The sequence below is a fragment of the Anopheles arabiensis genome, chromosome 2 (genome assembly GCF_016920715.1).
Source record: "Anopheles arabiensis isolate DONGOLA chromosome 2, AaraD3, whole genome shotgun sequence".
Taxonomy (NCBI): Eukaryota; Metazoa; Arthropoda; class Insecta; order Diptera; family Culicidae; genus Anopheles; species Anopheles arabiensis.
The window spans coordinates 17,036,097-17,052,105 of record NC_053517.1 but is presented as its reverse complement, the minus strand read 5'-3'; the positions used below and the strand labels follow the sequence as shown (position 1 = coordinate 17,052,105).

General features: G+C 45.7%; 3 protein-coding genes and 1 pseudogene across 11 annotated transcripts in view; 2 read left to right on the top strand and 2 right to left on the bottom strand.

Moving 5' to 3' along the window:
* LOC120907814 (low-density lipoprotein receptor-like) overlaps nt 1–16,009 on the top strand; it is a 157,439-nt gene that overhangs the window by 42,674 nt on the left and 98,756 nt on the right. The window lies entirely within an intron of this gene.
* LOC120907994 lies at nt 2,736–3,996 on the bottom strand (annotated as a pseudogene).
* On the bottom strand, nt 4,189–5,143 carry LOC120908010 (general odorant-binding protein 45-like). Its single transcript, XM_040319126.1, has one exon. It carries the CDS (start codon nt 5,105–5,107, stop codon nt 4,247–4,249), a length of 861 nt encoding a protein of 286 aa, XP_040175060.1. The 5' UTR covers nt 5,108–5,143; the 3' UTR covers nt 4,189–4,246.
* Nucleotides 9,241–9,811, top strand: LOC120908026 (general odorant-binding protein 99b-like). Its single transcript, XM_040319127.1, has one exon. The coding sequence runs from the start codon at nt 9,286–9,288 to the stop codon at nt 9,763–9,765; it is 480 nt and encodes a 159-aa protein (XP_040175061.1). The 5' UTR covers nt 9,241–9,285; the 3' UTR covers nt 9,766–9,811.

Sequence of the window (16,009 nt, the reverse complement as noted above, 5' to 3'; positions counted from 1 at the left end):
TTCAGTTGGATTCGTGGAGCAGCAGCTTTTACAAATGAAATTTGTGTAGGTCTTTTTCGAAACGTTGAAACCATTCAACAAACTCCAATAGGAATCGAAAAAAATTGCAGGAAAAATATCCCAAGAATGGTCGATTTTCAGGAAACAAATGCTAGCACCAAGCACTTCTTGCGCAGTTCAGTCTAGTATAGTGCATTGTCGACATAACGGTAACATATTTGCAACGATTTCTCAATCAGCAAATCTTGTCCGTGGGCCGACGGTTGGTATAGATGCACGAATAGTCGGCACCGTTCGTTGTGCGAAGATGTGGTGAGTTATTGGCAACGGAGCAGTAGCAAAACGAAAATTGGCTAGTGCCTATTTGGAATTTGCATAAATACAAGCTTTATCCCTTTGGTATTTTCCCTTGGGCCCATGCTGTCTGATGCAGATAAAAAGCCTACTCAATCACTTGGTGTATTCGTACCGGCCTTTTTGGATATCGTAGAAACTGGGCACGGTCAGGTCAGTCGCATTTGGTCAGAAAATTGATCTCTCTCTCTATCTCTCTGTCTCTCTCTATCGGCTCTTTTCACTGCTTTATATGCATTCCGGAACCCTTTCCAAATGGTTCCGTTGCGCTTTGTCTACCACACGGTTGCGTTGGCCGTTGCGTTTGATGCCGCCGGCAATGTGGTGCATGGTGCAGCAGTTCTGACATATGGTCGAGTAAATATTATCGAATTGAAAACTAGATCGAACGAAATGTTGGCCTGGGTGAGCATTCGGATTCAGTAGGTTCGGTCAGGGTTTCGGACCAGCCAGATGGTAATGTTCGACCGTCGATGCTCCAGCATTTGCTATTGTGTAGAGGCTCAGTAGCTAACTAGGCAAGGAGATATGACGAGAAATTCATTTCACTATGTTAACGAGGCATCTGAACGAGCAAAATCATTTTCCTTTATCATTCATGCATAATGAACATCATTTTGCAATAGGTGTAAGGGACCAACTGAAGTAGATCGAAAGTGACCTAATTTCATTTTCTTACTTTTATGTTGCATATAACTTTATTGACCTTTATTTTATTTTATTTCATTTTTGCACTACACACACATTTGATATCATTGCAAAATTGGTCAAACTGTGCACATATTTTTGAACGTATTTGACTATAAACATATGTGGTGGTTTGTTTTTTTTCTTTGATCGCTTATGGTTATATATTATAAAACAGATTTGGCGTTTCATTCACAAGCCTGTGCTGTGCAGCTGGAAACACGTGTATCTTTTTTATCATCGTATTGCATGACTTGACTTTTGTAGGGATCACGTAGGATTCGGTGTATCGTAAAACATAATTTACGGCGGGCATAAACGCTGGTAAAACAGATAGAAAGTATGGCTGTTGGCAACAAAACACGTGTTTGAGAAAGCTGCTTCATCCATTTGATTTGTACAGCAGATACGTAACCATCCAACCAACCCACCATAGAGCAATGAAAGGGCTAAAGTCTTATCATAAGGAAGTAACTGAAAATAAAAAGGCCCAAACAGGGAAAATTTGGTGTTTCCGGTTTGATTGATGCACGGGTAAGACGGTTTTATTTGGTTTATCTTTTGTTACTGTTGAACTTTGATATACACACCCATGAATATCACAACATCATTTCCAGCATAGCGTCAAAGCTGTAACCTTCATTTAAGCGATGTTTGTTTATATAAATCGGAAAATGACATACAAATATTAGAGTTTTGCTTACATACATCAATTATGCTGCTTTTGTCGTATTGGAGTTGAGTTTGTCAACGATAGATTGAAAGTATGTTCCATTCACTAATAGAGATTGTTGACCTGCAAAATCCTTACACCTGTTAAACGAACTCAAATTTTCGCAACAAGATTACTTTGCCCCTTATCAGCGATGAATCCTTTGCGCACAGAGACATACTTCATGCGCTTCGTTAGCCCTCGCAGCAGTTTTGAATTCATACCTCTATTGTGAAGATGCCGGCATGCTCAAGGGTATTTCTCTTTTTTTCTTTTCTTTGTTTTGTTTCTTCATCGTTATTTTTAGGCAAAGGTAGCAAAGTTTTCGTTAGCGAGCTTATTTGCTCTCATACCGTACACACCACGATCGGTTTGCAGCACTCGGTGTAATGAAATGTAAATGTAAGCACTTTTTTCTTTCTTTCTTGCCCAGCTTATTTTCTTACCGGTATGTCTGTATGAGTGCGCTCAAAACCCCCCGGTGTGGAGCTACACCCGCTGCACGGCTACAGCAACATTGTGTTGAAGCTTTGCTACGCTCACAATTCGCTCCGGCCGCTCGTTTTGGGCGTCCGGGTGGTTCCCCTGGTGTGCCTTTGCATATCTTACCGTCGCTTTTCACATTGGCTCATACTTTGCGCCGTGCAAGTGCATTATCCGCTTCCGACGGTTAGTCTAGAAGCAGCAGCTTTCCCGGGCTCCGATTACGTATTCAAAGTGTCTGGTTCCTGGGCACACTGTACCGGTAGTGGGCGAGAGGAACAAAGGCGAAAAATGCAGGATTTAAACCGCTCCCGGAAGATGCACCCGCTGCACAGAACCACATTTCAGAGTTTTGTTTGCATTAAATGTAAATTTTTGTTCTTTTGACGGGGTTTTTTTTCGACCTTTTTCCGTTAGGGTGTCTATTTGGTTACAGTCATATGCTAAAGTAAAACATTTGTGACAGCTGCGTGTGAAACACGTTGACAGTTATAACATGATGGGATTTGAAGAAAGTTGGTTTATTGGAATAAGCATTTAATTGCCAATTTTTATTTCCACTCAAGACACGCAGGTGGTTGTTGGAACAGTTGGTAAATAAATTAGAAAAAAATTCATTTTTGAAAACATCCCCACTACATAAATCTAGTAAGAATTTAAGTTATCAACTCTAATTATAAACTCAGACAGAATTTGTATATTTACAAAGCCTAACGGATAAATTAGCGGATAAGTCGTGAGGGTGACTACGATTAGTACGAGCTTAAGATCATACCCATATTGCCCCCGAACGGATCCAACACATTGTTCTGCACCATGGGGGTTGCCTGTCCTTCGGCAGGCTGGTCCGTTTGATACAAGAAATGCTGCATCACGGTCTCTCGGTTTCTGATGAAAAACTGCTCAAAATCGGGACGCAGGCAGGTGAAGAACTGCTTGAACGCACGGGTACAGCAGTCGGCCGTCGGCGGCAGTTGGTTACGTTGCAAACACATCCCCTGGCGCAGGCTGAAACTGGCCAGATCCTCTCCCGGTGGGTCTAGCTGACGGTGCAAATTGGCGAGCAGCGCTCCGTCTTTATCGGTGTACAGCCCAGTACGGACGGCGGCACAGCGAATAAGGCACTGGACCTCGGGACAGTCGGTTATGATGCCCTTGGTCAAGCTGGTCAGGAATGATGGAGGCAGATTAACTTCCCGCGCACAATCCACGATGATGTCTAGGATCTGCACCGCCGTCAATGGTTGGAAATTAACGCTCGGTGCCATGGTGGTGGTGCCCGTGCCGATAAACTGACGGATCTGCGCACGGAACGTCCGGAAGGCGTAGTACGCCCGGGCACAGTTGTCGAGCGGATCGAGCAGCTCCAGCTTGAGCGTAATGTTGCCGGCCAGATACTTCTTGAAGGTGGCGTCAACTAGCGGACTAAACTCTTGCTCCGCCAGGTCCACGTCGAACCCTAAGATATCGTCCCAGAAGTCGAGCGAGATGCCGATGCAGCGGATCAGACACATCGTGTCCCGGTCCGGTGGATACACGAACTTTTTGTACTGGTCCAATCGGAGCGGATTGATACCCATAAACAGTATGCAGTCTTGCTGGGCTTTCTGGTAGAGCTTGCCGCCAAAGATGTTGGCCTCGGTGCCGCGTGGCGCGGAGGCGAGCGAAATGCAAACCAGCAGCAGGGCTGCTGCTACGTACGAGCTGCTGCGGTCACGTTCCATGGTGGCTGATGGACGGTACAGTACTGGGCATACGCTACCTTCTAGGATTGGTTTTAAAGGCGGATGTTATGTAAAAAGCGTTACCTGCGCACCGCCTGATAAGACACGCGCTGCATCGCAAAGATGGAGGCTAGGACACGTTTTCGGCTACCGTGAGTGCGTAGTACGTTCAGCGTGGTAGGAAATAATGCTTGCAAGGTACAAACAAAAAAAGGAAACGCGATACGGTAGTTTCCGGCGGTAAAAGTGTTGTTTATTTTGTTTTGCACACAAGTGTCCGTCAGCTCTACGCCATGGCATTAGCGTTGGCCCGTACGAGTGCACTGATTTGGTCGGCAAAGCAACGGTACAGCTTAACGTACGCCTGAGCATTTTTGTCCTGCGCTTCCAGCAGTGGCTGGTTGGCGTCGATGCACAGGTTTGCCCTGCGCCGGAACTCGCTCTCCGATTGACCAGCGCCGAACAAACTGTACAGCAGTGCGATGTTGGGACCCTGCTCATCATCGTACAGCCCGGTCCGGATGCCGACGCAGCGAATGAGGCTGCGGGTTTTGTCGTCGTTCGGGAAAACGCCCTGCACGTACAGGTCCCGCCGGTCCTTGGGTATGCGCTGCAGCTTGGCACAAATCGATAGCGAGCGAATGAATTCCTGCGCATCGAACGGTTGCGGTGGAGTCGATTGCTGTGGCTGCATATCCTTCGCACCGAATCCACCCTTCTGTGCATCCAGAAAGCAGCGGAACCCGTTGTACGCCCTGGCACAGGTATCTTGGGGCGGACAGGTGGCGATGCGCTTTTCTGCACAGCTCATAATTTGATACCGAACGCGATTGTTTGCTGCCAGCGCAGGGAAAAGGTTAGCCAGTCCGTCCAGCTTCAGTCCCTGACAGTCGTCCCAGAACCCGACCATGATGCCGGCACAGCGCACCATACACATGGTGTCCTGGTCGGTCGGGTAGACGCTGTTGTTGTACTGGTGGAGACGGTTTTCGCAGATGCCCAAGTATTTCACACACGCTGCCTGCGCTTCCCGGAGCGCCAGTGGAGGAGGATCCCGAGCACCGAATGTCGCGGAAGTTACTGTTTGTAGCTGCATCAGCAGCAGCACTGCTGCCGCGGCAACTACCTGCCCACTGCTGGCCATCATATGTACAGGCTAAACACTACGCTGAAACTGAACGCTTTACAACACATTGGGAGAGTTTTTATAATAAACCTTGCCATTGAGCTTGACGGTCCTGGACACAGCCAAGGTGTTGTTGCCATACATTCAATGTAGACAACTAACTGAAACGTTGTATCATAACATGACTACTGGAAGAAACTGACGGACAAAAAGCGTCACTTGCCCTGTTCGCGGCACCGATGACATCCCGCGTCAAGCAAACAGTTAACTAGCAGAAATATTTACACCTGTTGAAGGTAATGTTTGGTGAAGGTGTTTCCTGTCTCGGCGGTCCCATGGTGCAGCGGTTAAGGTCAGTGATCGCTCAACATGCCTGTCGTGAGCTAAACACTCGCATTGGTCGAGCCCCCCTGACATATGCACTATTGACCTGCCGCATGGGCTACCAGCCGAACAGCAGCGGGTTGCGCAAAGTAAATGAATGCAATAACAGAAAGGTTTGTTTTACTTTAATGAACTATAGTTTATTTTCCTGTGTTCGACAGTGCGTCACCTTAGTTGTGAGCCAGCATGTTGTAGTATACCGGGTTCTGTTCGGCCTTTTCCACAGCGACGGCCGCGATGAGCGAGTTCATGTTCGAGTCGACGTACTTGCGGAACTCGTCGAGGAAGCAGAGCTCCTGCTTGTACGCAGCCTCGCACGGATCGTTGCACGGCGAAGTGTTAGCGGCCAGACACTGCTCGGCCTTCTGGCGGAAGCAGTTGTAGTCCTGGCCCAGCCCGTACTGCAGGTAGTGCCGGTCGATATCCGAGCCCGTTTCGTCACAGTACAGGTTCAGGTTGGCGGACAGGCAGCGCACGAAGCATTGCGTTTCCGGACAGTTCGGGAACACGCCGGCCAGGTAGAGCGGGAACCGTTCCTCTGGGATTCGCAGCTTGTTGAAGCAGGTCACGGCCGTTTGCAGGAACTGCAGAAAGTCGGACACGATGAAGGTGGAGGTGGCGGGCACTGGATCCTGCTGCAGCGGCATGCCGAAGATGGTGGACACTTTCTTGGCCGATGCGGTACCGGCCACCAGCACCAGCAGCACGGTTAGGGTGGCGATTTGAAACGATTTCATGTTTGGGCGGTAGAATTGATTGATGAATCGGAAAGCTGGCTTGGTAGCGTGTGTTTGCCTCGCTTGCTGGTGGCTGCCGCAGCTGTAGTACCGATCGTAGAAGCAGGGGCAGGATATTTATAGCGTAACTTTTGAGTGGTGTTTTGAGCGGGTTCGGGGCATCGCCACACGGGCCGGTATCATTTAACCGGGTCGATGTAGACGTGGTACTGGGGCGAACAACTTATCGTAGCGCGCCCAGGCATCCAGCCAGGAAGTCGAACGCGTGTCGGATAAACAGGCCCTCCCCACCAAATGCCTGCCACCGTTTTGTGGTGGTTCATTATTTGGTTTTTATTTGGTTCAGCCAATATTTCGCTGAGGAGTTTCTTACGGGCGGTAATCAAGCGCGCCGTGCTGTTGCTAACAAAACTCAAAACTTTGGCTTGTGTCGTGAACGCGAACAAAGGGGCACTTCATTCGACTCCGTCTACCTTAGAAGCTGCTCAGCTCTTCTGCCGTGCTAATTGAGTGCGGCGAATTTAGGTTAACTGTTTAATCTCTGACAATTATTAAATAAATAAATTTTGTTAACATTTCCCTTACAAATCTGTGTCTACTCCATCGCTTTGGCTTCTTGCACAATGTAAGAAAAATGAAGATGCACCTGTTGTGTAAAAAATAACTTTTCAGACGCAACTTGGTCGTGTTGTATAACTTTTCAACGGCTGCATCTCCCCCGCCAAACCAGGTCCGTACCGGTGCTCCAGTACAGCGGTGTGCCAATGTGCTGTATGTGGCCGTTGGAGCCTTTGTTGGCGAAAGCACTTTCCAAAGGGGGGCAGTAGTTCTGGCGAGACCGCAAGCTACTGTTTCGTACATGTTTTTCCGCTCGCTGTGTAGAACTTGCGCTTGTTCGGAGTTTCTCTCAACCGTTGTCAGACGTAACCTAGATTGGGTTTTGTTGCAGCAGGCATACCAACTGTGTGTACGGATAAGTTATGAGGAAGCGTTTTTTTTTATAAGTATCACAAATTGTTGCAATTTTTAAGTGGAATTTTCGTACCCGTGCAGTTTAAGCTGCCTTTGTTACGACAACCCTTGCGCCATAACACTTAGCAACCTAATTATGTACATACTGTAGAGCGTTGAACTTTTGGTAGATATGTTCTGAAATTGGAATGGGTTTAGGTGTGTATTAACTTTATATGGTAGTTTGATTTCATGTTTGATAAAGTTTTGAATACCGCTTATTAGGACAACAGCCAGTAGTAACTAATTTGAGCGTCTTCTCTTTTTTACAGGTACGTGAAGCCCCTTTTTGCGATGCTGTACTATTAAATCGAAATGTAAGCACTATTATTCAATCAAACATAAAAATCACTCTTCAAACCAACTTATAAGTGCCCGAGAATGGCAAAGAAACTTAATCGAAATGTGCACCGAAGTGTGTTGACGTATTAAAAATGATTCTTACCGGCGCGGAGCAATGCTACGTGGTTGATGAATGTTCATCTGTCTCGCTTTTCGGTCCGGTCGACACATGGCCACTTAACAAGCTACCGTGTGCCAAACACACATTTGTTAGGATTCGGCACAAAGAGCATTCGGTCGAAAGAAGCAACCCACCAGAGCTCGCTTCAGCTCGTTAGGATAGCAGCCATGGTGACATTGCACTATTTACCATCAGCGTCGTACGTAGCGATTGCAGTGCACGGAGTGATCTTGCACCGAAAGAGGGCCAATTTTGTAAAAAGGTTCGGGACGCGCAAGAAACGAACATTCCTCGTCCGCACGCTCGCTCTCTTCTGCTTACTTTCTGCACTCACGAGCAACCGTCTGGCACTGACGGTTATTGGAAAATACTCGTTTGAAAAATCGTCCACAGCTTAGTGATAAAGCATCCATCGTTAAGAAGCGCCCCGCGTAGGTGTGGCGCTGTGTAGTGTGCAGTAGTAACGCTCGGCCGGAAAGTGAGCCCAAAAACACGAGATGGCGTGAGATCGGCAACACTACTTAGAAGCAGTGCATGAGGGAAAAGCGATGGTTTGCGATTTGGATGGGCCAGCGGCAGCATAAACTATCCACTTCCTTCTGAGTAAAGTCGCACTTCCCCGCGCGTGCATTTCCAAGCATGCAACTCTATCGGATTGAAATCTTCTGGTAGAAAATTGGACCGAAACACTAACTGATGTCGCATGATAGTGCAATCTAGCTTTGGAGCTGTCATGTTCGATCCGTACGTAACGATCGCACTGAGCAGCCGATGGTAAGCGCACAATGCAGCAGCAGGCGCGCGTAGCGTGTGTTAAACTCCGCTTGTTAGGGCGTACAGATTGTGATTGAATAATGACCAGCCAGTTGAAGGATCGTTGAAGCTTTTTTTTATAAAAAGTTTTACACTTGTTTGTGTTACATGGGAAAAAGTTTTTGTTGTAAAAGCTGCATCGTACAACGTATGCTGTAAAAGCATGCCACAGCCTACAGTTTTGCTTACAGTTTTGCTATATTTGCTTATTGTTTTGGTTTGATGCTTTGATGATTGGATAGACGTTTTGAGATAAGCTACTCAATTTTTCAATTCTCTTTTATTCGGCCATAGAATAATTTAATTGTTTAATATATTCAACATTATTTCTATTTTTAATAGCATGCTTTCATCGGAAACTAAATCTTACTTTACAGTTCTCTTGCTACATTGCTACATCCTTTTTATTATACATTATGCATATAAATTATTTCTAAATAATAACTTGTTAGTCACCGTCACAGCTTGCACAGCAACACATTTGTTTTCTTGTGTGCCATTGTGTTTTTGTTAATTTTCGACATATTTTTTTAAACTTTTGATAAACCCCTAGACAAACACATGTTTGCCCATTTTAGCAGCAATTCCGTTCATTGTTATACCACGGCTAAAGACGCCCTGTTCTTCTATGCATTAGTTTGTCAATAAAAACATAAACAAAGAATCAAACCATAGCGTGCCTTATCGCATTATTGTACCCCGCACCAGTACCGGGCGTGTTTTTACCCATATAATATGAAGGGGTTTTCTAAAAATAGTTGCAGTGATACTTTTGGCTTTTATTCAACAGCATGGCACCTGTCAGATATCATTTCGTGCTGTGGCCATTCATTCTGATCGGCGTTAGTAGTCTAGTACCGCGTGGCGAGTGCTTGGACATATCTAAGGTTACGCTGGATACTGCATTCTATTCTCTGTTTAGTTGTGCTCGCGATTTGTATGTCCCAGAGGATTTAATCGAGCTGTACAAGGAACGCATCTTTCCCGACGATCAGTTAACATGCTGCGTGTTCCGATGTTTTGGAATGCGGCTTGGTATCTACGACGACGTCAAAGGATTTGACGTGGATAAGCAGTACGAACGAGTGAAAGACTGGCTGTCGGTCGACGAGGACACATACAAGCGTGGCGTTAAGAACTGCATCAGGAATGTACTGCGAGGCCGTACGCTGAACAACTGCGAAAAAGCTTACCTAATCTTAAATCAGTGTCAGGGTAACACCATTACGAATAGCCTAAATCAGCAACTTAACGAAATACGATGTAATTAAATGTGTTTTGAATTGTTTCTTGTGTGGTTGGTTATTTCATTTGTTAGATATTGGTTCTTTGTTTTTTTTTTACTATTGTATCACAACACTAGTAAGACAAAAGGTTTCAGCAGTTCGTTTGTTAAACAAGTTAAACAAGTTTACTGTAGGCACTGTGTTTTGCGTATGAGGGTCTATCGTTTCGTCGTTACAGGGTTTCCCACGATTTATTGGTCAGTTCCCATGATTTTTTGGTGCGTTCCCACGATTTTTTGGTGTATCCCATAGATTTTTGGTTCGTTTCCATAATTTATTGGTATTTTCCCATTGGATATCAATACAATTGGACCAAAAAAATCTGGGAAACGACCAAAAAATCGTGGGAACGCACTAACAAAATATGGGAACCCACCAAAAATTGATGAGAACCAACCAATGAATCGTGGGAAACCCTGTATTATGAATGATCTGAGTAATGTAATTGGCGTACAATTTGCAATACTCTTATGTTTGAAAGTGTAGGTAAACGAAAAACACTAAAGTTTATTCAAATGTGCCTCTTATGTTTCAAAGCTATTACCAAAAACCCCTTTACTTCTATGAAATATCTGCTTCTTGTTTGGCTATGAAATATATTGTATTCAAATTGTGAGAGCAGCCTGTAATGCTAATGTGCATGAGTTTATCTTAAACGCCTGAAGATATGCAATGTATGCATTGAAATAGTGACTGTACGCGTTAGCCATTCATTGGCACGAAATACTGACGAAGCTGGCTAAAAATTGGGCGAACCAAATGTTATTTTGCTAAATTTGCTTACTTTTTATATCACATTGCATTCAAGTTACCTGACTCAAAAGCATATTTATTTTTCTCTATTGAAAAACCAAATAAAACAGTCTACTAGAAATCCTGACAATCGAGAATTACCCCACAGTGGAGAGGATAAACTTTAAAAGACCCATTGAAAATAAAACAAATTTACCATAGCTAGCACGTACCACAGACTGAAGAATCGTTGATTAGGTGGTCGTCCTTGCTCGGAATCATTCCACAGAATTCGGGATGTGTTTCGTCTCGAGGCTATTTGCTACTGCAGTCGGCATAATCTTTTTCAAAAATTTGAATTCATCATTTCTTTTCACCTCTCCTTTCGAGGGTTGGCTCTTAAGGTTCACCATTTCGCTAGCAAATGCCGGTGAACTGAAATAGCAACAGCAGTAAAATCCGTTCGCTGAAAGAATCGCAAATCGCACTTTTTGACTTCTTTTCGAGCCATTCCGAACCGAAACTGCCTAGACAGGTCGTGCTGCTGCTGCTAGCCCGTGAACTTTCACGAGCAGTCGTAAAGTTATTCCATTTCCCACCTCCAACGCGCGTTGGTGTGAAATCTTGGGTCTGCGAATGCGAACCTCGAACGGCACACATTAAAGTAGGCCACTTATAAAGGACCATCATGGGCGACGAAAGCATTTTCTTACGATCGCTGCTGGAAGTAAAATAGCTTTTTGGCGATACGGATTCGTCGTTTGCCTGAACGCGGTAGCGCGGCCGCAATGTAAAGTGAAAGTTTCGATTCTCTTTTTTCAATTCTGTTTTATCGTGTTTTATCTGCTGCTGGGAAGCGTTGAACTTGATGACTTTTGAAAGCGATGAATATTTTCATTGAGAGCCATTCCTCTATAACTGCAATCTGAAAGGATTGAAGTGATGGAATTATTGTTTATGTTTTTATGACATTTATAATACTACAGCAGGACGACTTGAACGTTTACTAACTGGATTATCAACTTGAGCCTATAACTTAAGTAATTATTTCAATGCTTCATGCGATGAAAAGTTCGACTTGTTATACTCCATTTACTTTACATTTGGGTGTAACAAGACGATGATAAAGATAAATCCGTTCATTATATCATCTTTGAAGACGCTTACTCAAATAATGAACAATAACGTAGCGTTTCTCATGTCTTCTTTGATAGGTTAACACTTACTTTATTCTACAATCGAGTGAGTGGACGATTTTGTTTTTTTTTATTCCTGAACGATACGTGCAAGAATTTTTCACTTCTTTATTTAAAAAAAAAGTTATAGCTGTCGTCTCGGACGATGTCTTTGTCGCTGTACTGCTTTGCAGTTAGCAAAAACGCCGCGCTGAAACGTTCGGTTCGCATATGCAGATGTGTGCCATCCTTCTTGGTAGTGGAGGAAATCGATTTGCGGCGAGCTAAACGATGGGAGGAAAACACGAAATGGCACACCCGAAACCATGAAGCATCTCAAGCGCTTCGACTTTTCTTGCTGCACATTTCGATTTCCATACGAGTGAAAACTGTTTAGCGTGCTCGTACGTTGAAACGAGCTCGGCAACCGGGCGGGAAGAGGCGAAATCGAATCGAACATCATTAAAATTCATTTGCGTTTAACCATGCTCCTTCTGCATCCGTTTTACCGTGAAGGTTCGTGGGAGCGTAGGGTTTGGGGGGGGGGGGGGGTTAGCATATATGTAGCATGTGTGGGTAGTGGGCGCCGTGCTTCCTCGAGAATCAGTTTCCAGTGTGATAGGCTTCGGGTTTATGGTGGAAAACAGTGAAACCGCAGCGGTCCCTATCAGGTATAGAATTTTTGGAGCAAAACCTTCCTGAGAATGTATGTGTGTATGTATTTATATGTGCGTGTTGTGTGTTAAGGAAGCAACTTGTGCGATGAAAAGGAAAATGGAGTTTCTTTTATTCAAATGTGTGGCCATTTGATTCGAACGATTCAAAGCGACCCTACACACACACACGCACACGGAAAGCGAACTGTGATGTATTCTTTGTGGAGTGTTCGCTTTCTTTAGAGTTCGCGCGTCTCGCGGTTCACCTCAAAGAGCCGGAAGCTTAAAAACGAGTCACAGATAAGGCGTAAACGATCGCGTCGACATTAGTAGGTTTGAATTTTGCTTGATGCTTTGTGACACGTGTATCTGTGCTCGCTGGCGAACTGCTTTGTTGAAGATGTATGGTGTTTGACATAAGATGTAATGAAAAATAAATACACATTTTATACAGCGCAACACATACCCATGAACTGTTCGCGTTGTATGAATCCGTACAAGATTTGGAGCTCTTACTGTGTACTTCAAATAATGCAATTGATTTTAGCGTGTATAAATAAATCGATAGATGAGTCGCAACGCAAGTGAAACACTCTTGTTCTTGTTCTCTTGTGAAATGTTCTTCGAGCTTCTTCTGAATAATAATAACAAATCAACAAGCAAAGTATGATCGTTTGCTTATCGTTGCTCATAATTCAGCTGATGAGCGACTAGCTCTGCAGCGTTTGCAGTTTGAGTGCCGACGCCTGTAAACCTGCCCAGTCCAGTTCACTGCTTAGGCTAATCACTTATCAGCAGCAGCAGTAGCAGCAGCAACAGTCATCTCAAGCCCGCAATCGCAAGCTGGCGAGCGAAACGGGCGCACTGTACGCGCCAACTGCTGTGCTGACAGTCTTCTGGGAGCTGCTTCTTTTCTAACCAGTCCCGCAATCAATCTCTAACGTCTAGCGTCGTCAGGCAGGCGCGGTACACTCCAGTTAACTTCCGCGTATTTTGGACCACGGCTACTCCGGCCGAGCTGTTGCGCAATTCAGCGATCCCGCTCGCCCTTTCCGACGGGCGCAGAAAGTGCGCAGATTGCAACTACTGGTGTGTTATCTTTGTAGGTTAGTAGGGGAAAGGGCAGCGGCAAATCGCAATGAAATTTCCGGTGGGCAAGCGAACCTTTCACGTCAGCAGCACGCGCCGATGGCGACGCTCAAGACGACCGATCGGTGCATCGTGTGTGCATTGTTTCATTACGGTTGCTGTAGCTGTAGCGAAGGGCGAAACGAGCCACGGGCTCGTAATGTGGGTCAATTTCTAGTGAGCGAGGCGAGGGCAGCACAGCCCTCGGTGCACAGTTCGATCACGTCCGCCGCTCCCAGTTCCGTAAGCATCATTTTTGGGTTTGAAATAATTATGATCTGCAGCGATCAGCGCGTGTGTGTTTGTGGTTTTCCGGTGTGCGGTAGTACGTGAGTAAGACGTGCAAATTAATTAGCAGCACTCGTTGTCGCTTTTAGCACTGCTTCTGGGCCTGCCTTTGGCAGAAACGCTGAAACTGAGCCTCATTCGGAAAGGGAGCTGTGCTTGTGAATAGGCCGGTATGATGCGACTTCCAACGAAACGGGTGACAAACCACCGAGAACGCGGGGGTAAATCAGCCTCGCCACCGATATGCGATTAGTTTCATGCACTGCGTCGGCAGGGATGAGATGATGTTTTATGCAAACGCTGCGGCGCCGTGTGTCACATGTCGTCGGCTAATTGGAATTAGCCTCGACTGGAACAACATATTCTGACGGTGTATGTGTGTATATGCTTCTACCATCCGTCAATTCAATCCTTTCCCTATCTAAATTTCTAATGACTCATCAACAGACGCAGTAGCGTCCTAAAATAGCATACCAACCAGGCGAGAGGAATGCACTGTCCACATCAGCCCCGGGACCCAAGTCGGTATATGTCGTCGGTCAACATCCATAAGCTCTGTAACCGGACTAGCGAGGGCATAAGATGCTGGTCTCGTACGGTGCACGGCCGACTTATGCCTGTCTAGTCCGGTGGCATGGTTCGGTGTGTATAGATAATGTATGGAAAGCAGCAAACTAAACGTCGCGAAGGAGGAGCACTGTTGCTCGGGTCGGTACTTTTGTGTCCTTCCGGGTTGGGGACAGTAGCATCTCACTTCTGGCAGAAGAGCCATCATTTGCACTACCATAACTATGGGGCATCCCCGAACCAATTTGGCCCGGGGATCGGCAACATTGGTCGCCGGCATGGACGATGTCTGCGTTGATGAAATGAAAATGGTCCACCGGGGCTCCGCTTCGAAGCCACACAGGCGCGTGGTTCCCGTGGGAGAACTACGGGCCCGTCCCACCCACCCTGGACTGCAGGCCTAATAATTACGTGTCATAATAGGAAACCGACTATTTCGGAGCGGGAGACGGTGTTTGGTGGTTTGGGCTTTCAAAATGGGCTTCACAATTAAGCTATCCAAGGAACGAGGGACGTCGATGACAACAAAGATGAGACAGGTCATGATGATGGTAGTTTAGTTGATGGATTGGCCTGTTGAAAGCGTGAAAGGTAAACATTCCCTCCGAAGCACTGTGTCTGCGATAGGAAGCTTTTACCAGCAATTTAGTGTGCATTGCGCGAGGAAAAAGCTTTCAGCACAGCAGTAAAGTGCGTTGAAAATGGAATGCTCTGCACTGTTGAAGCAGTTGATGGGGGTGAGGGTTATTTGAAATTGGCGAAGCTACAGTGACAAGCGAGTGTCTTTGAGAGAATAAATTATACTACGGGATGTAAACATCATCTCTGCTAGTTTAAAATAATTCGGTTTTCGTAAAGGTTTCCACGTAATGCTACGCTTGTAAAACTTGAGCAATGATGTATGGAATTTTATACGTGGTTTGTATTGGATTACATAATAATAATGTTTTGTTATCCCGGAAGTCGTTGCTTTACCTGATACGAGTAAAAGTGAAGAAGAAATACAGCCGTTGTACGAGGATGAAACAAAAAGTATCGTCCCAGTGTGTTGATGTAAGCGGTACCAATGGATAATTTTGTTTCATGCAATATGGCGCCAACACATAACTCGCCATTTGAGGTTACTTTTGATGATTGCCTGCTATGCCACAATCACCATAGAACGCCATATTATAGTCCCACATTCTTATCATCATAATTTTGATAAGATTTGACGAGAAATTATACCAGCCATTGGGGCGTTAAGGAATTATAATCATGACCCCACCCGGCCTCGTACCAATTCTCGGGATAGCCTTGGTGAATTGCTTTGGCTTTTAAAACCACACGACATTCTGCACGACGTCCCGTTGACCGTCCGCGCTCCTTGCCACGCAAGCCGCGCTGTGAAGCTTCATCAATTCAAATTCCCTAAATGACGCTTTCGCGAAATCATCAAACCACGCCCGCTCATGCCACTCCCGCACCGCCAATTTTACCACTCGAATGTTCAGTTTTAGCCATCGGTGGTTTCCCGCAAGGATCGACGACAACCGCCACAGTGGGCGAGATAGCAGCAGGCACGGGACAAACTTTTACCCTGTGCTCTCTTGCTGTGCCACCACCACCGGCATACGGTGGTGCTGTGTGGGGCGAGCCAAGGCCTGGTATGCCACAAAAAGTACGCCCCCCCCCGGCAAATGG